Source organism: Rhinatrema bivittatum, chromosome 3 (genome assembly GCF_901001135.1).
Source record: "Rhinatrema bivittatum chromosome 3, aRhiBiv1.1, whole genome shotgun sequence".
Lineage (NCBI taxonomy): Eukaryota > Metazoa > Chordata > Amphibia > Gymnophiona > Rhinatrematidae > Rhinatrema > Rhinatrema bivittatum.
Window position 1 is genome coordinate 561,682,580 of NC_042617.1, and position 23,691 is coordinate 561,706,270.

The 23,691-nt window shown below is 42.1% G+C and overlaps 1 protein-coding gene across 1 annotated transcript in view; it reads left to right on the forward strand.

The window, feature by feature from the left end:
- The window catches only part of LOC115088654 (interleukin-22 receptor subunit alpha-2-like), a 69,936-nt gene that overhangs the window by 4,036 nt on the left and 42,209 nt on the right, over positions 1-23,691 (forward strand). Inside the window, exon 3 of the mRNA XM_029596914.1 lies at positions 14,415-14,593. Coding sequence (XP_029452774.1) covers positions 14,415-14,593 — 179 coding nt within the window. The remainder of the gene's footprint in view (positions 1-14,414; positions 14,594-23,691) is intronic.

Sequence of the window (23,691 nt, forward strand, 5' to 3'; positions counted from 1 at the left end):
GGGATGGCATCATCATGACTTAAGACACATTCCTTTTTCCACCCTTGCTGCTTAATAAGGTAGAGAATGCTAATCAGTTGGGTAGAGGTTAAGGGTCAGTTCTGATAGGGGTTAAGGATCACATTCAATCAGAACTAAGGACCAAATTCTTTGGACCAGTGTTACACTTTTGTCTACTTATAGCTTTTAAATAAGAATAGCATTATGTTTAAATTACCACCCAACCCCCCCAAAAAAATATTTAACAGAGTTTACCAGCATGTAGTAGTGTAAGTTAAGTTGTGTACATGGTGAGGGCACCCTTTTTTTTGTTGGCTATAGGTGCCATATTGCTTGGCTACGGCTCTAAGGATTGTAGTTGGTATGGATGGGCAGACTAGACAGGACATATGGTCTTTTCTATGTTTGCAAAGGCAGCACTGCAAACATTGCAATAGACACCGGAACAGTGGTTCTCAACTTTGCCCTCAAGGACAATCTGGCCAGATTGGTTTTCAGGATATTCAAAATGAATTTGCATGAGAAATATATGCATAGAAAACCCCACAACACTAAAACACCAATATACCTTCTATCAGGAGATGTAATTTGGAAAATAAAACCGTTGGATTGCTATAGATCCTTACACAGACCCTACATGCTAGCAAAATATGGTAGTCAGTCACTAGGGATGTGCTTTCATTGGAAACAAAACAATATTTTAAGAAAATTTCCTGTTTTGTTTCCTTTCATTTTAAAGCAAAACAAAAAACATAATGAAATTTCATATGGTTTTATTTTAAAGATTCAGGTCCTTCCCCTGCCACATACAAAAATCCCCAAACTATCTCAGGCTCTCTTTCCATCTCCTCTTCCCTGTGGGCCACCCTCACTTCTCCTGACATTTTACTCCAACTATGATCTACAAAGGGGATCATGATTCATCCACAGTTGCCACTGCTCCACAAGTTCTAAATGGCAAAATGGCGTTGGCTGATCCAAAGTGGATGATTCTTTCTTGCTGTCTCTCCAGCCCTTCTGTCTGTAGTTCATCTCATTTCTTTCACTCCTTATTTCCATTCATCCCTCTCATGTCAGACACCACCCTGAGAGGTCTCGATGCCGGAAATTCCTGTTTCCTGATACTACTGGACATCTCTGCCACCTTCGATACCATCAACCACAACTCTTTACTAACCCGGCTAACTGAAATCGGACTAGGCGATAACACCATAAAATGGTTTGAATCCTACTTATCGAATAGATCCTATAAAGTAGACTAAACAACAGTGAATCAAAACACTTCCCACTCCCCCATGGCGTTCCACAAAGCTCTTTTCTCTCCTCCACCCTATTCAATATATACATGCTCCCCCTCTGCAAACTCCTCTCCAGCCTCAATCTCCACTACTTCGTCTATGCCGTTGATGTCCAGATTCTACTCCCCATGAATGAAAACATACAATGCACCCTACATCAGTGGGAATCCTACTCAGCCCAAATAAAAAACTTCCTTTCTCAACTATTCCTCACATTCAAACACAAAAAAACAGAAATACTATACATAACAAACAAGCACCTCACAAAGAACACACAAGACCCCACGCCCTCTCAACCAATCAGTCATTGCATCACCAAAGCAAAAGACCTAGGTATTACATTGGACTCCGAACTCAACCTAAAAAAACATATCAATGCAACAATAAAAGAGGGCTTCTTCAAGCTACAAGTCCTCAAGAAACGCAAGCCCCTCCTCTTCAATCAAGACTACAGGACAGTACTCCAATCCCTCATTCTCAAAACTGGACTACTGTAACTCCCTCCTCCTCAGCCTCCCTTCATCCTCCCTCAAACCACTTCAACTACTCCAAAATGCAGCAGCCAGATCCCTAACGAACAGCAGTCGATCCTCCCACATCACACCCATCCTGAAAAGACCTTCACTGGCTCCCTATAACCCACAGAATTCAATACAAAGCCCTAACCCTTTTACACAAATCCATCTGCGATGATAATACGGAATGGCTAAAAGACGTCCTCCATCCCCACGACTCCCAAAGAAACCTCAGATCCAAGAACACCGGCCTGCTAAACATACCCTCCGCAAAACAAGCACACCTCACCATAACCAGAGAACGCACCATATCAATAGCTGGCCCCTTCCAGCACAACTCAGATTGGAACCCTCCACACAGTTGTTCAAAAAGAATCTAAAAACCTGTTTATTCCTAAAAGCCTACCAGCCCATATGTTAAACCACAATCTTATGATACTTCGCAATGCTCCCAATGCTATCCAGTCCCATCATACGCCCGCGTACCACAACTAAGCTCCACACTGTTCCCCTCCCTATGTTCTTATTTATACTATGTATAATGTTTGTTACCTACTGTTAAAATGTAATTATTTTAGTTGTTGTGTGACTTCCATTACAATGTTGTCCACTGTTAAAATGTAATTATATTCTATTAATTGTTGAGTTACTACTGTTACAATGTAATAATAATAAGACATCTTAGTCTTACTATTCTCCGTGTTAACATGTAAACCGATGTGATATACCCCAATGAATGTCGGTATATAAAAGCAAAAAATAAATAAATAAAGCTCTCTAATCTTCCATCAGCTTTCCTCACACCCCCTCTTTTCCTCTCACATTTTTCTTTTCTTGACGTCTTCCAGCTCTCATCTTTTCACCTCCCTCCCTCCTTTCTGACAGCACATCCACTCCCTTGCTCTATCCTCTTCCACAGTCACCTTGTTCTCATTCTTTCTGCCTCCTGCTCCACCACTGCCATTACACTGGATTCCTGTTTAGGCTCAAAGTTCAGGCTGCACGGGCCCATTGTTGCCAAAAGCAGCACAAAGGGGGAAGGGGGGGGGGGAGTTTCCTCTCATCTTTAGCCACATGTAAACAGCAGTGGTGGGCAACTGGGACTGGTGGTGGAACAATCGCCAGTGGGGTGACCTCCCAGCAGATGACAGTGGTAGGTTGGATGGGTAACTGAGGTTGGCAGCAAGGCAGTCCAGGGCCGAGTACCATGGTGGTTCCAGTCAGCCTTCAGCAAAATGATCTCCAAGACCATCCACTGCTCCTGCTCAGGTTTCCACCAATCATGAGTTCTCCTTACGTTGGCATCCTCTGGGAAGGGGGGAAACCAAGGAAAGATGTGACGCCATGCAAGAAAAACATCAGAAGAAGTGTGAGGCCACTGGGGCCCTAACTGGGATTGGAGATGGGGGGGGGGGGGTGGAGAGAGAGGAGGGAAGATGTAGAAGTCCATAGGGAAAATTAAGAAAAGGTGAATCCAGGAGTGCTCTTGAGCTGCTTGAGGCCCTAGGCCATTGCTTAGTTTGCTTAAGTCAAACACCAACTCTCAGAAATATGCTGGAATATTTAGTTTCTTAGCTAAAACATCCTGACAAGGACATTTAGCATAGGATATTTCAAACACTGGTTGGAAATCTGACACTGTCTCACAAAAATGTGGTTACTCTGATAGTGTGAAGTATTTGCCATGTTTATCTCTTTAAAAAAAAACCCCAAAACATTTGCCCTTATACCTTCACTAGTTTCTGTTACCCCCATCCTGTCCCTCTCCAGGGGCAACAGAGGGAAACCCCCTTGTGACCTCAGGACTGGAGGGAAATGGCACAATAGCACAACCCTTTCCCCTGCCTTCCCAGGCTTGATCCAAACCCAGATTCCCTGCGTTGTACCACAGTATGTTACCGGCTGAGTCAAAGGCTTGGCCCTATCTCTCCCATTCTCGTAATTCTTTCAGTATTGCAGCAGGAGAGAAAGGTGAAAAGAAAGCGCATACAACAGAGATGGGCAGGAGAACAAAATTTGTTTTCGGGAGATTTTTTTTCCCACGAATTTCATTTCGTGGATTGCTTGATTCACTTTCATTCATGAGAAGAAACAAATCAAACAGTTTAAAGAAACAAAACAAAAAATGGCCAAAAAATGAAAACGAGGCCTCTCAGCGCCTCCCGCCTGCCCAAAAAGATGCCAGGGCCGGGATCCACCCGGCCACGCTTATCCTATCTGATGGGGATTCGCCGGCTTCAGTGCGACCGCAGTGGACGACATCATTTGGTTTTCAAGTGCCTAAGAAAGAAAAGGATGAAGAAGAAGCTCCGAGGCCTGGGCCTGACCCTGAGCCTGACCCTGAGCCAAGGCCCAGGCATCAGGACCTGGCCCCCCGGCTCAGGCCCCAGCATTGAGCCTGGGTCCGGCCAAGGCCCTGGTGTCACGACCCAGCCTCCGGGTCAGCTATTGGCATCGGTCCTTGGTCTGGTCCAAGGCCCCAGCATCAGGACCCTTCCTCTGGGCCAGGTTGCGGCGTTGGGCCTGGGTCCAAGCCAAGTCCCCATCGTCAGGACCAAGCCTCTGGGTCGGGTCTCGGTGTTGGGCCTGCGTCAGGGCCCGGCCTCCAGTTGGGTTGCGGCATCGGACCTGTGTCCAGGCCGAGGCCCTGGCGTCAGGACCCAGGCTCCGGGTCGCCTCTGGGTTGGGACCCGGCATCAGGCCTGGGTCCAAGCCAAGTCCCCATCGTCAGGACCAAGCCTCTGGGTCGGGTCTCGGTGTTGGGCCTGTGTCAGGGCCCGGCCTCCAGTTGGGTTGCGGCATCGGACCTGTGTCCAGGCCGAGGCCCTGGCGTCAGGACCCAGGCTCCGGGTCGCCTCTGGGTTGGGACACGGCATCAGGCCTGGGTCCAAGCTGAGGCCTCGGCATCGGGACCTGGCCTTCGGATACTCGACGGAAAAGGTAAGTGTTTTGTTGTTTAATTTTTTGGGGTCCCGGCTGAGGCCCCAGCGTTGGCCCATGCACCCGCTGAGACCCCAGCATCATGCTTAGGCCTGGGCCATGGCCCCTGATTAGGACCATGGCCTATGCTCTAGGAGAGGCTCCAGCTTCAAAACTAGACCTAAGCCCGAATCCTTAGTTTAAAATAAAATGAACGGATAAGATGCATTTCATTCAGGGGGGCCCCTGATTCATTTTGGAGCCCACCCAAATGAAACAAATTAATCTTATTCATCGCGTTTTGAAGTTTCATTTTAAACAAATGCACATCCCTAGTATAGAAAACACAAGATATGGCAAAAAATGTGCAAGAGATTCTTATATAAATGTAAGGAGTTAAAAAATTCTCAAGATATTTATTATCATAGATGCCAATTTTTTTTAAATATATGCAACTCCTGGGCAGGAATGAACCCTTTTATTTGATTTAGGGGCACATTTATTTATTATCAACATTCAATCTGACATATTACATCAGTTTACATTCAGGTATTTCCCTATCCCCAGAGGGCTTACAATCTAAGTTTTTGTACCTGAGGCAATGCAGGGTAAAGTGACTTGCCCAAGGTCACAAGGAGTGACAGCAGGACTTGAACCCTGGTCTCCTGGTTTGCAGCCCAGTGCTCTAACCACTAGGCTATTCCTCCTCCCACAGGAAAAAAAAAAGAAAAGAGATGGACCCTTTCTGCACAACCCTCCTTCACTGTCTCAGTTTCTCCTTCACCCCTCCAGATAACTTTACTTTCAGAGTACCAGGATTCTTATACCCTGCCTTTTGCAATACCCGTCCTTTCTCTATCCTCTGTACATAACACTGATAATTTACACTGTCTCTTCATCCAATAAACACACACAAAAAGAATAGTGGTTTCCAACATTTTTACTGATAGCTGATTAGATGACCGAAAAGCATTTACAGCTTTAATTTGTTTCTTGTTAAAGGCAATAAATAATAAGACAGCAGAAAGATTTAATAAACTTGTGACTCCATTTCTTTAGCAAAGCCTCTGCTTTCACGGAAGCACTTTATTTACCCTGAATTCCTTCTTCCTCCCATATTCTCCAAGTTTATCAGACTGAAATTTGTTCCATCCTCCTTCAGTCACAAACTCTATCTCTAGCTCTTCCCACTGGAGGTGGCCAGAATACAGTCCCAGATGTTTTACTCTTCCTAAATCCTCTTTAATCCTGAAGGGCACTTTACTTCCCTTTATATTTCCCCTGAGTTAGCAGCAACATAATTCTTATTACCTTTGCTTTGTATCTTCTAGTTTTCTTCCCTGTTATGCCTTCGGCAGGGATCCTCTCCTCCAAATGAATTCCTCCAAGCTCCTTAGGTTTTTTTTTAGTGTGCAAGACATCTCACTCTCAATGGGTTGGTTATTGAGTCCCAAAAAATGGGGGGAAAAAAAAATCAAGAACAAGACAGGAAGCATGGAATAAAATGTCCTTGCCTCAAAATAGTTGAGCGTGCAAAAGACAGCTTATTAAAAAAAAAAAAACTCCTCTGCATCGGGTTACTGTCAGGTCTTTCCTCTGGTGGAGAGATAGCACACTGCAGGTTCTCCTTACCCCAAATCCAGCCTTGAACACAGGACGCCTCAATCTACCGCAACAAGGGGGATTGGCTCTCATTGGAATTCTCCAAAAATTGGGTTAAAAGAGTCCAAAGCAAGCTTAAAGGCAGGATAGATAGGTCAACAGGATGCTGACCCCTAAATGGAAACCTTCCTTATCCCTTTCCCATCAAGTAGGAAAAAATAAGACAGGAGGCAAAGAGATCCTGCTTCCTTGAAAGACGAACTAAAATTCCACAACCAATCTAAACAAAAGCTGAACTAAAAATGCACGAGGATAGATGGTACTTTAGGATGATGAACAACTAGAAGACACCATCTGAGGTTCCACATGCGGAAGCAATACCCAAGCCTCTCTCCCACTATTTTTCTACACAGAACCTCCCAATTTAGATGGTACAATTCCCTTTAGTTAGGAAAACCAAAGGTTCCCTATACATATATGTTGCCCAAAGGTAAATAAAACCTGCGAGGCCGATATTCAAAACCCATTTAGATGGATAACTGAAAAGTTATCCATTGAGATGGCTAACTAGCAATATTAAATGCCGTATGCGGCTAAATTCTAGAATTTAGCCTCTTAATTCGGGGTGGGCGGGAGGCATTTCAGAGAGGAGGGAATTTAGCTGCATAACTTAAGCGGCTAACTCCGGTCTGGTTATCCAGCTAACGTTAAGATAGCCAGTTATATTCAGCAGTGCTGCAGTGCCGCTGAATATCCCAGTTAAGTTAGCCAGATAGCTATATCTGACTAACTTAACTAGCTACTCCAACACTGAATATCAGCCCCTGTGAATCCAAAACGTGTTCATTTGTTCAAATAACTCAATAAAGACTAATATAACATACTTTCCTTTGAGGGATAATCAATGCATCCAAAGTCACTTGCAGAAGAAGGACAAATTCACATCATCTAACTTTCTCGCTTTACTGTCTTACAAAGATTTGTGCTCTCTTTGAGCACTTTATCCTATACTAGGAGGAAAGCACTCCATGCTGGGTGTAAGCATGGTGTGCCAAAACATAGGCCTCGTGCCAGACTGCTTGCACATTTCATCGGGTTGACTACTATATGTTCTCTTCAGGAGTCCCTATACGCCGAGGTCTGTCTCTGGCTTTAGCTGCTTTGATTCTAGACTTAAAGAGAAATAGGATCTTGTGAGTCTGGAAGATTGGACATTCAAATGGAAGATTAAATGTATTGTGGACAAGTGCAAGGTGTTGCATATAGGGAAAAATAACTCTTGCATTAGTTACATGATGTTAGGTTCCATATTAGGAGCTATCACCCAGGAAAGAGATCTAGGCATCATAGTGGATAATACATTGAAATCATTGGCTCAGTGTGCTGTGACAGTCAAAAAAGCAAAAAGAATGTTAGGAATTATTAGAAAGAGATTAGCGAATATAACAGTGGACATCATAATGCCTCTGTATCGCTTCATGGTGAGACCGCATATTGAATACTGTGTACAATTCTGGTTGATGCATCTTAAAAAAGATATATTTGCACTCGAGGAAGTACAGAGAAGGGAGACCAAAATGATAAAGGACATTGAAAGGCTCCCCTATGAGGAAAGGCTAAAGAGGTTAAGGCTGTTCAGCTTGGAGAAGAGACAGCTGAGGGAAGATATGATTGAGCTCTATAAAATCATGAAAGGACTAGAACAGGTAAATGTGAATCAGTTATTTACTCTTTAAGATAATAGAAGGACTTGGGGGCACTCCATGAAGTTAGCAAGTAGCACTTTTAAAATAAATCTGATAAAATTCTTTTTCACTCAATGCACAATTAAGCTCTGGAATTCATTGCCAGAGGATGCGGTTAAGGCAGTTAGTGTATCTGGATTTAAAAATGGTTTGGATAAGTTCCTGGAGGAGATGTCCATAAACTATTAATCAATAAGGAATAGTCACTGCTTGTTACCAAGATTAGTAGCTTGAGATCTATTTAATGTTTGGGTTCTTGCCAGGTACTTGTGACTTGAATTGGCCACTGTTGGAAACAGGATACTGGGCTTGATGGACCCTTGGTCTGACACAATATGGCATATCTTATGTTCTTATACCCATGTGAGATGGTGGCTTTGCAACCCTCACTAAATTTTTCAGTTACAGCAGTTATGGGGATTTATGTATATTTGAATCCTTCCCCATCTTTGGCCATCCCCTTTTTGGGATGGGTCTTGCCCTTTATATACTGGGTGAGCATGACCAGATCAAGCTCTCAAAGAGAGATCATCTTGACTGAGACGTGGAGTGATTGGAGCTGAGAGAGGTGTTTTTGGAGGTTTTGTTCTGTAGATGGATTGGGAGTTTCTTGTAAGTTCTGACCAGTTCCCAACAGGTGGGCCAGTGCATCCTTGTTGGAAGAGCTGGATTTCCAGTTACCTCACCCCTACAACCAGCTAACAGTGGGGACAGAGACTACTCGCTTAGAAGACGTTTTGGTACTCAATTTTGAAGTAAGGAGGGTTTTTTTTCCATTTTTATCTACCGCTTATGATTGTGAGAAAGGAGAACTTTCCCACACTTCAAGGGGAAGCTTATTGGACTTTGATTTAAATCAGAAGAGAGGAATTAAGAAAAGGAGCACTATGGACAAAGAAACTGGAACCCTTGGAATTGCTATTTTGCTTTTTATGTTATGCTTTTTTTCCATTTGTGTTCAAATATTTTTATTGATTTGCATCAAAAAAAAAAAAGAAAACAAAATAAAAAAATTGAACATCAAAACCAGAAAAAACAGTGGAAGACAGAAACCCCCCCCCCCCCCCCCCACAGCCTTCAAGATAAATGTACAAAACGATGCATGGAAGCCCGCATTTTCTTAGACCAACCAAGGTGACCAGTACATTCAGTTGCAGCAATTTCATACTTTGTTTATTGCAGTACTAAGTTCCACCACATATTCATGTGCATGGTTGTATTATCTTTCCAATGAGACAATATCTGGTATAATGTAACAGTAACCAAAAAAATCAAATAACATGTATTCCCATTTAGAGAAAGAAGAAGGAAGAGCCAGGGAATTCCAAACAATAAGAGGATAGGACAGATGACTTTGAATAGGGAGAACAGATTGCTAACCAGTATTCATACATATCTGAGCAGAAAAACAATAGATGAGACAATGTACCCTTTTCAAGCTTATTAGACTAACAAAGACAGTCCCCATCCAATCTGTTTCCCAGCTTTAAGTGGGGGTTCACAAAGCTTGACGAACAATAAAATATAAAGACTGAGAAATAGAGGCAGACTGGGAGACCTTTAAGGATTTACCCCAAAATAAAGACTACCGGGAGTCATCAAAGTCCAAAGAAAATGCAGACTCCCATACTTTTTCGATTCTGGAACATCTCCAGCTAGATTTTATCTTCATCAGTTTTTAATAAGATGCCCAGAAATTTTTTCCATTTAGAATGGATTCTGGTTTTTTGGGTTGGTTTTTTTTAGTTGAAGTAACCCTGTTTTTGTTGAACACCACCATTAGACTGTTGGCTGAGTTTCTCCAAGTGATTCAACTCATTGAGACAATTTCCTATGATCAACTGTGTTTAGGAATACCCCCACCACACTAAGGACCCCAGATGTTTATACCTCCCCCCCCCCACTAGTAGAACCCTGGCAACCCAGTGGCTACTATTGTAGTGAAATGGCAGAAAGAACTTGAAGTCTGGGGCTTTGACGAGATAGCCCTGGGAACTGTGCAGCCCCTTTATTCAGTCTATAAAATGAAAAGGGCATTTCACTTGTAAAAATATTTTTTAGGATGACATCCTCACTGTCTCTTTGCCTCACTCAACTCCATCTTCAAACTATCTGTGCTTCCAACAATCCCTTCATACTTCTGCTCAGATTATGACTGGCTACTTCCATGGTGAGGTTCACAAGGTTAATCTTAAATTCACAAGTCACTTCCATCTCCCTTTCCCTCATTTCATTCCTGTCTCCTTCCTTTCACCCCTTCTACCCTTTTCTACCTTTTCTGAAATCATAGAGGAGAAAGCTACACATCTTCTCTCCACTTCCAAATCCCACTACCTGTTCCTCTGACACCATTCCCACTCAGCTCTATCTCCCCTGTCATCCATCCACTTCATCTGTCACATCTTCAGCCTATTAGTTTCCACTCTTCCTGCTGCCTTCAAAAATTTTGTGAATTCACCACTCCTCAAAATAACCCTCTCTGGACCTTACCAGACTTGCCAACCTCCCATTTCCCTTCTCCCTTTCACATCAACTACTTGAATGTTCAATTCACCTTCTCCACTGTTTTGACTTTCTTTTATTTCAAACCATTCTAAATCCACTTCATTCTAGCTTTTGCCTTCTACATTCCACCAAAACAGCCCTTGCTAAAGTCTCCAGTGACCTGTTCCTTGCCAAATCCAAGGGTCTTTTGGTTTATCCATATCATCTTTGACCTATCCCCTGCTCTAGATAATGTTGATGATCACCTACTCCTTGATATTCTATCCTCGCTCTGATTTTGGCACTCTATTCTGTCTAGATTCTCTTCTTACCTTTCCCATCAAACTTTTATTGTATGCTCTGGTGGATCCTCCTCCAATGCTATTCCAGTGTTAATTGGTATGCCTCAGGGTTTTTGATTTGGGACCTCTTCTCTCTATATACATATTCCCTTGGTGCTCTGATCTCCCATGACTTTCAGTACCATCTTTACGCTGATGACTTGCAAAGCTACTTCTCTGGAATCCAGTCCCAATCTCAGACTGTTTGTCTGACATTGCTGCCTGGATGTCCCACCGCTGCTTTAAACTTAACATGGCCAAGACAGAGCTCCTTATCTTTTTCACAAAAGCCTCCCTCCCTCCTCCTCCCACTCATCTACAAGTTTTGTTTTATCTTATACTATGTTATGATTGTTCTAATATTTTGAATGTTTGTAGCTTATGATTTATATTTTTATGCAAATCACTTTGATTTTTGGTGGAAAGGTGGTATATCAAAAGAAACAGACTAAACTAAACTAAGTGCATTCATTCTTCAGCACCTCACTACATCTCTTCCCTTATCTCTACCTACACTCCACCTTGTGCACTCTGTTGATCAAGGAAATCACTCTCATCTATTTTCTTTTCCTCCACTGCCAATTGTCAACTCTGTGCTTTCCACCGTGCTACTTCATATGCCTGGAATAGCCATCCTGAGTTGATGCATCATACTTTCTGACTTATTCAGAGGTTGCTTTTTAAGGTTGCTTTTAAATTTTAACCCCTAGTTCCCCTGATCATACTTTTGTTGGTTTTAACTATTTTTTTTATAATAAATGAAATTCTTTGACTCTTATTTGTCTTGTATGTCTTGAATAGACTATAGTCTCTATGGAGAAAGGACAATTGGATACGACTAGTAGCCCTATAGAAATAAGTAGTAGTAGTAATTTAAATGAGAATCCTTACATATTTTTTCCTTCTTCCTGTGTTTTGTAATTTGTTTCCTAATTTGCTACTTTTCTCTTCTCTTTTGGTATGTGTTGGTGGGTCTCCCAATTTTTTTTTTGTATTCTTTTTCTGTATTACACGAGAGATTTTTTTGTGTATCGTTTCTCTACCCCAATACCTGGCAAAACCTACTAGAAATCTATTTATGCCTTTGATTTCTCTATTTATCACCCTTTGTGTAGCATAGAAAAATAGGGCATGCAGTATACAAACTCCCTAGAAAAAGCTTATGTAAGGGATGAGTGGTATTAGTCTAATCTCTATGTGCAAAAGATTCCTTAAGAATATAAGAAGTGCCATGCTGAGTCAGATCAAACATCCATCAAGCCCAGCTTCCTTTTTCCAGCAGTGGCCAGTCCCAAAAAGTAGATCCAATTTCTTGATGCTCACACTCAGTGACAAGGGGTGGGTCTTCTTGAGTCACCTGTTTAATAACTCGTCCAAATCTTTTTAAAACCCAGCTACGCTAGTTGCCTTGACCACATCCCATGGCAACAAATTCCACAGCTTGATAATGCATTGAGTGAAAAAGTACTTTCTCCAATTTGTTTTAAATCTGCTACCTGTTAGTTTCAAGGAACGTTCCCTACTGCTAATGTTGTTTGAAAGGATAAATAACTGCCCCCTATTTACCTGTTCCACTCCACTCATGATATTGTGGACCACCATCATATCCCCTTTTAATTGTTTCTTCATAAGGAGCTATTCCATCCTCTTAATCATTTTTGTTGACACATTCAGTTATATATTTAGAATAAATAGCTAGCATGCTCTTTGAAGGTGCGCATTGCTGTAATTATTTAACTTGGCTTTGACTGATTAGCTTCTACCTTGTAAATCAAACAAACGTGATGGATGACTACCTATGCAGAACATAGTTTGACCAGTAAATCCAAGCAAATCTAAATGAATTAGGGAATGGAAATGAGAATGGAAGAGCCTAACAAATATAATTCTAGTCTTACTTTCTGCCACTATTACATTATCTTTTATGAAATACTAAATTTGAGGTCCCCTAAACAAGTACACTGGTACTCCCAAGATGTGGAGGGAATTCATCTTTGAGATTAACCAATTGTGTTCCTCATGTCTCTCAATTAGTTCTGGTTTTCAGGGTAACAAAAATATGCAAATTAAACTGGTGCTCAGAACAGATATCTAAAGTCATATATGTCATTGTCATTATCCTGAAAACCAGACCTGTTTGGATGCCACAAGAACCACATGACAATCCATCAGGTTAAAATAATGCTTTGCAAATTAAAGATGCAGGACTAACATAAAAGTTAAGTATGAACTTGTAGTTTTGAGACCTTCCAATGCCATGCTTCCCTTGCCTTGCAAATGAGTCTGTGCATAAGACTATAATACAGGATCATTGATCTCCAATTAAGTTAATTAACTAAAAAGAAAGCTAATAATTTGGGCATGGTATACTCCAGTCATCAAGTACTACAAAGATGCTGGCTTTCAGGATTTCTTCACTGAAGATGCATGAAATCCACATGCATAATTTTTTAAATCCAAGAACCTTATTAATTTGACTAGTCTATAAATCAGTTTTATTTGTGGCACTTAAAGATTGCACTTTACCATCCCTTTTCATCCTCTGGATTTTAAGAAAATGAACTCCAGCAGACCGTGCTGGCAGCTCATCTATCTGGATTTGTCTGATTTTGATTTCTTTACAACTGAACTATATCTAGGGACCATCATCAGTTTTTATTTTATTTTTCCCCAGAATTTATTAGTGTTTATTACAAAAGAACAAACATGATATTTACTTGGGAAAACTTACAGGTATATTTTTTCCACTGATTTCTCCCATTTTTATTCTTGTTGTAATAAATACTGATAAATTCCTGGCTAAAATAAAATCTGAAAATGAAAGTCACTAACGATATCCACATTGTCTCATTGAGGGAGGTTGTGGTTGTTGTCACTTTTTATCTCTGCCTCTCTATCTGATTTTATCTGTCTTTCTCTTTTTCCCTTCAATTGTTACATCAGACTTCTCTATTCCTAGTAGATGTGATTCTCATGCAATATACTAATGATCTACAATTTAGAATAGATTTATGGCTTCCTGCTGTAAAATATTATACAATATTCAAAGCTGGCCAGATATGTAACTTAGCCATATATGACTTATCCAGCTAAATTGCAAGGGATATTCAGTTGCACAACTAGGTCGCTGAATATCTGCGTACATGCCACTATTTAGCTGGAAAAGTTATATTCAGCTAAGTTAAACCTGCTCATTGGCAGGTATATCTTACCTGGATAAGTAGTCCAGCTAAGGCTAAATATTGCTACTTAGCCAGATAAGTGATCCGGCTAAGCGCCATTTTATTCCGGCCACTATCTAACCAGCTAAGAGATAACTGGATAAGTGACTTATACAGATATCTAGAGGCCACTGAATGTAACTGGATATTCAGTGGCTGCTAGATAGTCAGATAATTCCTACTTATCCGGCTATTGAGCGCTGAATGCGTTTTGAATATCGGGCCCATTAGATCCTTCCTCAGAAATGTATCCAGAATATATGAATATTTGCATTACTTTTCCCTCAAGGTATGGGCAACAGGAGTGGACCAACAAAATGGATTGCTGGGGTATTGATGAACTTTTCTGTGATCTCACACAAGAGATGTCCGATGTTCGAGAACCTTACTATGGTAGAGTGAAAGCTGTTTCTTCTTGCATCCATTCAGACTGGAATACAAGCTGGAGGTTTATTCCCTGGTGGGAAAGTAAGTTCTTTGATTAGTCTGCATCTACATTTGACTGGGTTTCTTCTTTGCTCTTGTGACCTGAGTTTTATAATCATATCTATATATTTCTCTCTCTCTCTCTCTCTCTCTTTCTCTCTCTCCTACACATACACACACACACACACACACACACATACTGTGTGTATATATATATAAATAAAATCTTCCTGTACCTATTAAAAAAAACTCTAAATCATTGCCATCTCTCCCCACAGATGCTGGGGGTAGAGCTGAATTGCTAACCAGAAAGTCCACAGCTGGCAGAAAGTGAAATGACCTACAGAGAATGATGTTGTGAAAAAAGCATTATAAAAGAAAAAACTGGACAGACTGTGACACGATATCCACAAAAATCAAAATGAAGTCACATGTATATTATGATTCTTTTCAATAGGGTATACCCTCATTTATGGGCTGGTGCACACTTCCGCCTACCGGCGTTTTTTTAACTTTTAGGTACAACTGCCACTTTGGCTGCCCACTCAAAGTACGATCATAGGGTTACCCATTTGTAAGTCTCTGCTTTTTTGAAGAGGGATTCTAACATTTTAAAAGTTGTGTCTAATATGTTCTATTCCATCTTTTCAGCATTTAAGCCCCTGACGAAGAATTTACTTCGAAACACCAATGGTGTCGGGCAAGCTAGCAGAGCGGGGCAAGCTAGCAAAGCGGTCTGCAGTTGAGCTTTGGGGACTCCTGCTTTTCCACTAAAAAGAGATAAGTGGATCTTTTCTCTCTAAGTAAAATGTTGGAAAAGAGACTAATGTGCATAACTATCTTCAAAAAATAAGAAAATTTGAAAAAAAAGAAAAAAAAGAAAAATTTGAAAAAGAAAATTCTATGAATTATCCGTTTCTGTTAAAAACAAACGGCGGTGTTAAATATGATCTTTTCTTAAAAAATGGGTAACCCTATGATCGTACTTTGAATGGGCAGCCAAAGTGGCAGTTGTACCTAAAAGTTAAAAAAACGCCGGTAGGCGGAAGTGTGCACCAGCCCATAAATGAGGGTATACCCTATTGAAAAGAATCATAATATACATGTGACTTCATTTTGATTTTTGTGAAAAAAGCATTGGCAACTCTGATGAATAAGCAGTTGTAGACAAAGCAGTGGCAGTTACCTCCATGGTGTGGTGGGGGTAGCAGATAGCAATGCTTTCATATCTGAAAAACCACCTATATACAGTACTATACTAATATCCTTTCACAACATGATATGGCAAATGCAGGTTGACACTATAATAAACCTGCACAGACCAGAAGAGGGTGCCTGGATCGCAATGTCTGCAAAGGCAAATTAAAGCTACAGCAGAACGTGATCTGCATTCATCTTGGTTTCTTTGTCATTGGATCAATGTTCCCTTCTGTCAAGAATCAGGCGGAAACTGGTCTGCAATGGCTTATTTACAATAAAAGAAGTCAATAATAAGTGTTTCATAAAAAAACCCAAAAAACCAGCTTTCTGACATATTTCTTCTTGTCCTTTGGTGACCATTTAGAGATGATAAAGCACGATTATAAATTCTGGAAGCTCTTTTTCATGAAATGGTATAAAGGTGGTTGTCTAAAACCTGGAAACGTCAGGAGTGCAATTCAGCGGTTCTTTCCTTGACTGAGCATCCTTTTTCAGGGTCCATTCTGCTCACCTCACAAGGGAAGAGAGCTAGAAAAGGTGCCCTAAACATGATGGAGTCAATATTCAAAATCATTTATTTATTTTATTTTATTTATTTAAGGCTTTTCTAGACCGAATTTCTTGATACAGATCAAATCAACTCTGTTTACATCGAACAAAAGTTTTAACAATAACATAGCCAAGTAACATATTAATATGAGGCAGATATTGGCAGAGTCAAAAATTACATTTTAACAAGGGCGAGCAACTGGGGATTAGGAAAAGAAAAGGGGAAAACAAAAGTATACAAACGATAGGATACTTTATACAGAGAGTGAGGGTGGCTAGTATAGCCAATCTCTAAGGTTACTTCTGAAAATTATGACATCTATGTGAGTTAATGAGTGATTATGTGAAGCGTAACGAAACAGTACATTAAAGTTCAGTGATGTAAATATGGTCTAGGCGCACGGAAAGGCTCGGCCGAACAACCATGTTTTGAGTTTCTTTTTAAAGGTCAGAAGGCAGGTTTCCTGTCGGAGGTCAGAGGGCAGGGCATTCCAGATGGAGGGACCTGCTGTTGAAAATGCCCGCTCTCTGAAGTTTAATCTGTGTACCATTTTATTCGGGGGGACGTAAAGTGATCCCTTGTAAACGTCTCTTATCGGTCTGGACGTAGTGTGTAGTTTGAGCGGTTGTATCAGGTCAAGAGGGGTCTGATGGTATATGCATTTGTGAATAATTGTGAGTGATTTGTGGAGTATTCTAAAGTTGACTGGGAGCCAGTGTAGATCTTTTAATATAGGTGTGATGTGCTCTCTCCGATTGGTGTTAGTATTCTTGCTGCCGCATTTTGAAGCAATTGGAGGGGTTTTGTAGTAGCAGCAGGCAGACCTTGCAGAATAGAATTGCAATAGTCGACCTTGGAGAAAAGGATGGCTTGGAGAACAGTTCTAAAGTCATGGTGGTATAGTAGAGGTTTAAGTTTTTTGAGCACCTGTAATTTATAAAAGCACTCCAGATAACTCACAAATTACCCATCTAAATGACAACTTTTGAATATCTCCCTTGCTTATTCTGTTAGCCAAATAAGAGGAGTTCTGGGGAAGGGCTGACCAACTTCTCTGGCTAACTTATTTTGGTTTAGCCAAACAAGTTATTCGGCTATCTCTAGAGGTGCCTGAGAGCAGGTCTAAAGTTAAACAGGAACATGTTCCTGTATAACTTTAGCTGAATTGGCTATTTAAAAAAAAAAAAAAAAAATGAATATAGCCAATTAAGCGCCTAACTGCGGGTTTAAAAGAAAATGGAGGTAGCGGGCCTAGTAGCCCTATCACTTACTACTCACCTGAACTATACATATATGGCCCTACTTGGCCATGCTTGCAGCCCCCAAAACCCCTCCAACATCTAAAAATGCTTCTTTTTTGGTACTTAGGTACTTGCAGGTACTTGTGACTTGGATTGGCCACTGTTGGAAACAGGATGCTGGGCTTGATGGACCCTTGGTCTGACCCAGCATGGCAATTTCTTATGTCCTTATTTTACAGGGCTGGTGCTGTCCTCTCCCCTCCCCTCCACCCAGTTGCTCCCCAGTCCTGGCAAAATTCAGCCCAAATTAACCATCCTGGGCCTCCCTAATTCTCCTTCCTTCTCCCCCCTACCCCACCACTCCAATCCTAACCCTCCCAACAGCTTTAAAGTGTACTTCTTCAGCCTGGACAGCAGTAGCAGCCTAGCTCGCCCTGGGCTGGGTGCTTCTACCACTGCTAGAGAAGCTATGCTGGAAGCGTAGGCTACAATGCTGAGCTTATGCTTCCAGCATGGCTCCCCAGCAACCCTGGAAGCTCCGCAAGCAATTAGCACATTTATTTCTTCTGTTATAAACAACATCGCAAAGAAGTAATAAGTGGATGCCTGTGAAGCCTCTTGTGTTTGAAGTTGCATTAGTTTTGCATTCTATCACTCTGGACTTGCTCTTTGGGTTATGGACTCTTCCTCCGGGAACGTATTCAAACTTCTTTTTAAACTCAGCTACGCTAACAGCTTTCACCACATTCCAGAAGTTAATTATGTGTTGAGTAAAAGAGAGAAGGATTGAAGGAGCCTGGGCGTACAAAGAAATTGCAGAAGTAGGAGATCCCACTGGGATTTCAACTTATACTGGAGAAGTTTTTTGATCCCTTTAGTATCTTAATGAAGAGGAGTAGAGGTTGAGGCTTTTCTCTGAGTCTCAAGATAAGATTGACCAGTGTTTGGATGGGCCTTTGCTTAGCAATGTTTGCAGCGGGCCTTGAGGGACTTCTGAATAAGATTTTTTGAGTTTTGAACGTGACCAGTCGTAAGGGAAGGGCTTAAGCCCGGCATCCCAGGGGATTGGGGCAAGGATCTTCTTGCCTGAGTGATCTGAAGAAGCAAGGATAAGAAGAAATTAATATTTTGGGCATAGGGACTCAATGGATTAACCCCTACTGAGAATTTCCCTATTAATACCAGAGATGAAGAGTTGACCAAAGTGGAGTTTTTGGATGTTGGGTACTTGGGGACTGTTCCCTGTAGTTTTCTTGTTTGGGGATATTTTTCTACCTTTTAATCACTATTATGCTGGAACCCCATTTTAGCTAACCCACATTACAAGGGGATAATTTCTTTTTCATGAATCATGGTGCAAGGGACGTGAGAAGGGTGCCAACAGCCCAGATAGATAAACTGATTATAATAATGATTGCTATTATTTCTGATGCTATTTTTGATTTTTGGCATTGTAGCCTGAATTATTCTTTTTAAGTTACAGTAAATCCTATTTTATTTGAACACCACTTTTGGACTCCAGTGAGTATTTTTTCAGATTCTCCTACTTTGATTATTGACTGAACTGTATGGCTGGATATTGGTGTGAATCTATTTATGTACCCTTGCTGCTGTTATTGGCTTCATTGCTCCTTCTCTGGACAGTTTGGCACCTGTTGGAGGTCCTCTACCTCCAGTGTTAGCGTCGAGTGAAGAGTGGATAGAATCACCAGGGGCTCCGGAAGATTATTCTTCCTCCCTGTCTGGACTGAACCAGGACCTGTAGCACCCCAAGTTAAGGCTAATGCACTGAGAATGGGGGATCCACTACATTTATACTTTTTGAAAGAGTAAACAACCGATTTGCATTCACCTGTTTCATTCCAGTCATTATTATTTTATAGACCTCTATCATATCTCCCCTTTTTTCCAAACTGAAGATCCCTAACCTATTCAGCCTTTCCTCATAGGGAAATCATTCCATTTCTTATATGTATCATTTTGGTTGTCCTTCTCAGAACCTTTTCTAATTCTGCTATATCTTTTTTTTGAGATACGGTGATCAAAATTGCACACAATACACAAGATGTGATTGCACCATAGAGCAACAGAGAGGCAATATGATATTCTCTGTTCTATTCTCCATTCTTTTCCTAACAATTCCTAGCATTTTATTTGCTTTCTTAGCTGCTGCTGTACACTGAGCAGAAGACTTCAGTATTATCCATGATGGCACCTAGATTCTTTTTCTGATTGGTGACTCTTAAAGTGTAGCTATAATTTGGACTGCTCTTCCCTATGTGCATCACATTACACTTGTCCATATTACATATCATCTACCATTTGTGTGCCCAGTCTCCCAGTCTTGCAAGGTCCGACCTCTTGCAATTTCTCACAACCCTCTTGTGAATTAACAGCTTTGAATAATTTTGTGTCATCTACAAATTTGATCAGCTCACTTGTTGCTCTCATTTCCAGGTCATTTATACATATGCTAAAACGCAGTGGTCCCAGAACAGATCTCTTGGATACTTCACTATTACCTTTCTCCATTGAGAAAACTGACCATTTAGCCCTACTCTCTGTTTTCTATCTTTCAACCAGTTCCCAGTCCATAATAGGACATTGTCTTCTATCCCAAGACTTTTCAGCTTCCTCAGAAGTCTCTCATGAGGGACTTTGTCAAACGCTTTCTGGAAGTCCAGATTCACTATTGTTGCATTTGTGTACTCTTCAGCCAAGACAGGATAGATGCAACCTGCAGGGCTCCTCCCTGCAGGTCCTCACTTGTCAGCAGGCAGACCCAGATGAAGCAGAGGCCTAACTGGAGCTTTGCCTTTACCAGCCCACGGCCCCTTGGGTTGAACCTTTTGGGTGCCAGGAAAGGCAGGTCTTAGGTGGTGGGTTCTCTGCTGGTGGTAGAGAGATCCACTTAGATGGTTGGCTCAGAGTAGGCAATAGTCAGTGTATCCGGTGGCAGGCAGGAGTCAGACGCAGGCAGTGGTCTAGCATATCCAGGGACAGACAATAGTCTGTGGCAGGTGGAGGTCAAGCATATCCAGAAATAGGCAGTGATCAGTGGTGGGCACAGGTCAATATCAGGTATCCATCCGAAAGGAATGGCGGGACGAATAAGCAGTGCAGGAAGGCAAGGGGAAGAACAGGTGGGCAACGAGGGAGATGCTGAAGAGTTAAGAACACGGACACTGGGCTTGGAGTACTGAAGACAAGGACACAGAAACCAAAGACAGGAATGTGGAACAGGAGACAGGATGCTGGAGTAGCGAGACCTGTTGCTGAGGCGTTGATGGAGTGTCAGCAGGAGCCTTTTATCGGCCTGAGCAATGTTGTCATCAAGAGGTGCCTCCAGCTCTTTCCCACCACAGGCCCTTTAAAACAGGCGACATCAGGCTCACGCATGCACTAGGAGGAGTGGAGCCAGGAGATATATTGGCATCCTGCTGCATTGACTATAGGTGGCATCCGGTCGTGGGTCGGTGGCGGCACACTGCCGCGAAGAGGAATGGGAACTGCAGGAGAGAATCAGCATCCTGCCACGAGAGGGCCTTGCTGTGGCTGGAGCCCAGCCTGAGAGGTAAGGACAGTTGTTTGCAGGGTTAGTCTACGGACCACCGAACGCAGCAACTATATCAGCTGGCTCATCTTTATCCACAAGTTTATTTACACCTTCAAACAAAATGTAGCAAATTTGTGACGTATGACCTCTCTTGGCTAAATTCATGCTGGCTTTGTCCCATTAAACTATGTCTGTCTGTATGTTCAGTAATTTTGATCATTATGATAGTTTCTACCATTTTGCCTGGCACTGATTTCAGGCTCACTAGTCTTTAATTTCCTGGATCACCCTTGGAACCTTTGGCTTTATGTTGGCAACCCTGCAATCTTCAGGTATTGTTGATGATTCTAAAATTAGTTTACAAATTACTAGTAGTATGACTTCAATTTCATTTTTCAGTTCAACACTCTGAGATGTATACCATTTGGTCCAGGTGATTTGCTACTCTTTAGCTTGCCAATTTGTCTTTTTATATCTTCCCGGTTTCCTAAGATTTATTTTAGTTCCCCTGAATCATCATCTTTAAATATAATTTCTGGCATGAGTATCTCCCTTATATGTTCCTCGGTAATGACTGAAGCAAAGTATTCATTTAGTCTCTCCGCTATAGCCTTGTCTTCCCTAAGTGCCCCTTTAACCTCTTGATTGTCTAGTAGTCTAACTCAGCAGTTCTCAACCGGTATGTCGCGGCACACTAGTGTGATGCGAAGCACTGGCAGGTGTGTTGTGCACCCGCTGCTCTTACCACCCCTTTCACCTCAGCTAGACAAACCCTGCTGCCATTCCTGCCCGGGATACCAGCACATTCAAGCCCCAAGGGGAATGGCAGCAGTGTTTGTGGAATCCAGCACCAGAAACATGACCTTTTCTTCTTCCCGCCCCTGTGGCCCGGAAGAGGAAGTGATGTTTATAGGGCACGCAGGAAGAAGAAAAGGCCATGCATGCATGCTGCTGTGGCAGAAATTGCATCCAAGGACTCTCCCCAGCCCCACTACTCTTAGCAGTTTGCCTGTGCTGCGATCATCGCGGCACAGAGCAGTCATCTGAGAATGTGGCCGCCGGGATTTCCTGCCATGTAATTGTTGGGGGAAAGCCATCCATTAGCTGCCTGGACCCGGAGCTGAAGATCGGTGCTGGCTGGCCACTTTGCTAGGGGCTGCAGGAGTACGGTGCCGCTGCCCCCCCCCCCCCCCCCCCCCCCACTTGGCCTGGCTCTGACCTCCCCTTCTCTCACCAGTGCGACACCAGCAAGAAAACATAAAAATAATAATAATCAAACTGCAAAAAAAAAGCTGGGATGGGGAGAAGAAAAAGCATAGAATTACATTCTAGGCTGACTGCTCTGTGCCGTGATAGCAGCACAAGCAATCAGCTGAGTGCTGCCTTCTTACCACTGCGGGACAGGGAGATCATTTCTGCTGCAGTTTCTAGCCTGTCAGGACTCTGCTTTTAATAGCAGCATAACGGCTACGTTGTTCTATAGCTGCCATGTGGGGTGGGGGTGAGTGAGACAGAGAGATCCAGCACGTGTATAAGTGTAAGAGAGAATGTGTTTGTGTGTAAGTAAGAGAGAAAAAGTGTGAGAGCAAGAAGATACTACTCAGGAAAGTCACTGGTGTGTGTGAGAGAAAGAGATTGGTTTGGGACATGAGTGGTGTGAGAGAAAAATTGTTCAGGGAGGTGGCTGATGTGTGTGTGTGTGTGTGTGTGCGTGTGCGAGAGAGACATTAGTCAGATAGGTGACTGTTGTGTGTGTTTGAGGGAGAGAAAGATATTGGTCAGGGAGATGACTGGTATGTGTGTGTGTGAGCAAGAGACATTGGTCAGGGAGGTGATGTGTGTGTGTGTGTGAGAGAGAAATAGATTGGTCAGGGAGGTGATGTTTGTGTGTGAGACAAAGAGATTGGTCAAGGAGGTGACGTGTGAGAGAGAGAGAGATTGGTCAGAGAGGTGACTGGTGTGTGTGTGTGTGCGCGAGAAAGAGAGATTGGTCAGGGAAGTGACTAGTGTGCGAGAGAGAGAAAGTGTGTGTGTGAAATAGACTAGTCATGGGCCCTAAAGAAGAAGAACGTGAGGACAGAGCTTCAGCAGCCCTTGCTGCTTCTTTATGTGCTATTGGCCTACAAGGGAAAGGAGTAGGAGAGTTACTGGAGAGGGTAAGTAAAGGTGGCTTTTTAAATTTATCTTTCTTGATTAACTGCAATTTTAATTATTGGGTATTATGTGATGTGTCTGCTGTTAGAAATATTCTATTGGTGTTTGGAGAACCTTTAATAATTTTGAAAATTTTTAATGATTGGATGTTCCATTTATCAGTTGGTTTGAAACATTATATTCTAGTTTTAGAATTATTTTATATTTCTCGAGGAATGTATAAATAGAAATGTAGAGACAAAAACTGAACTGGAAACAGCAAGAAGCCAAACTCTGTATGCAGTGCAACAACGCAAAAACAAAAACATTAACTTTATGGTCACTTTATTCTGTATTTGCTGAGGGTCTGTCTGTGTTCTGCATGTGTGACCCAGCTAAGGGTGTTCTGCAAGCTTGTAGTTTCTTGGTAGGGATCTATAGCAACATGGCCTGTTCTGTT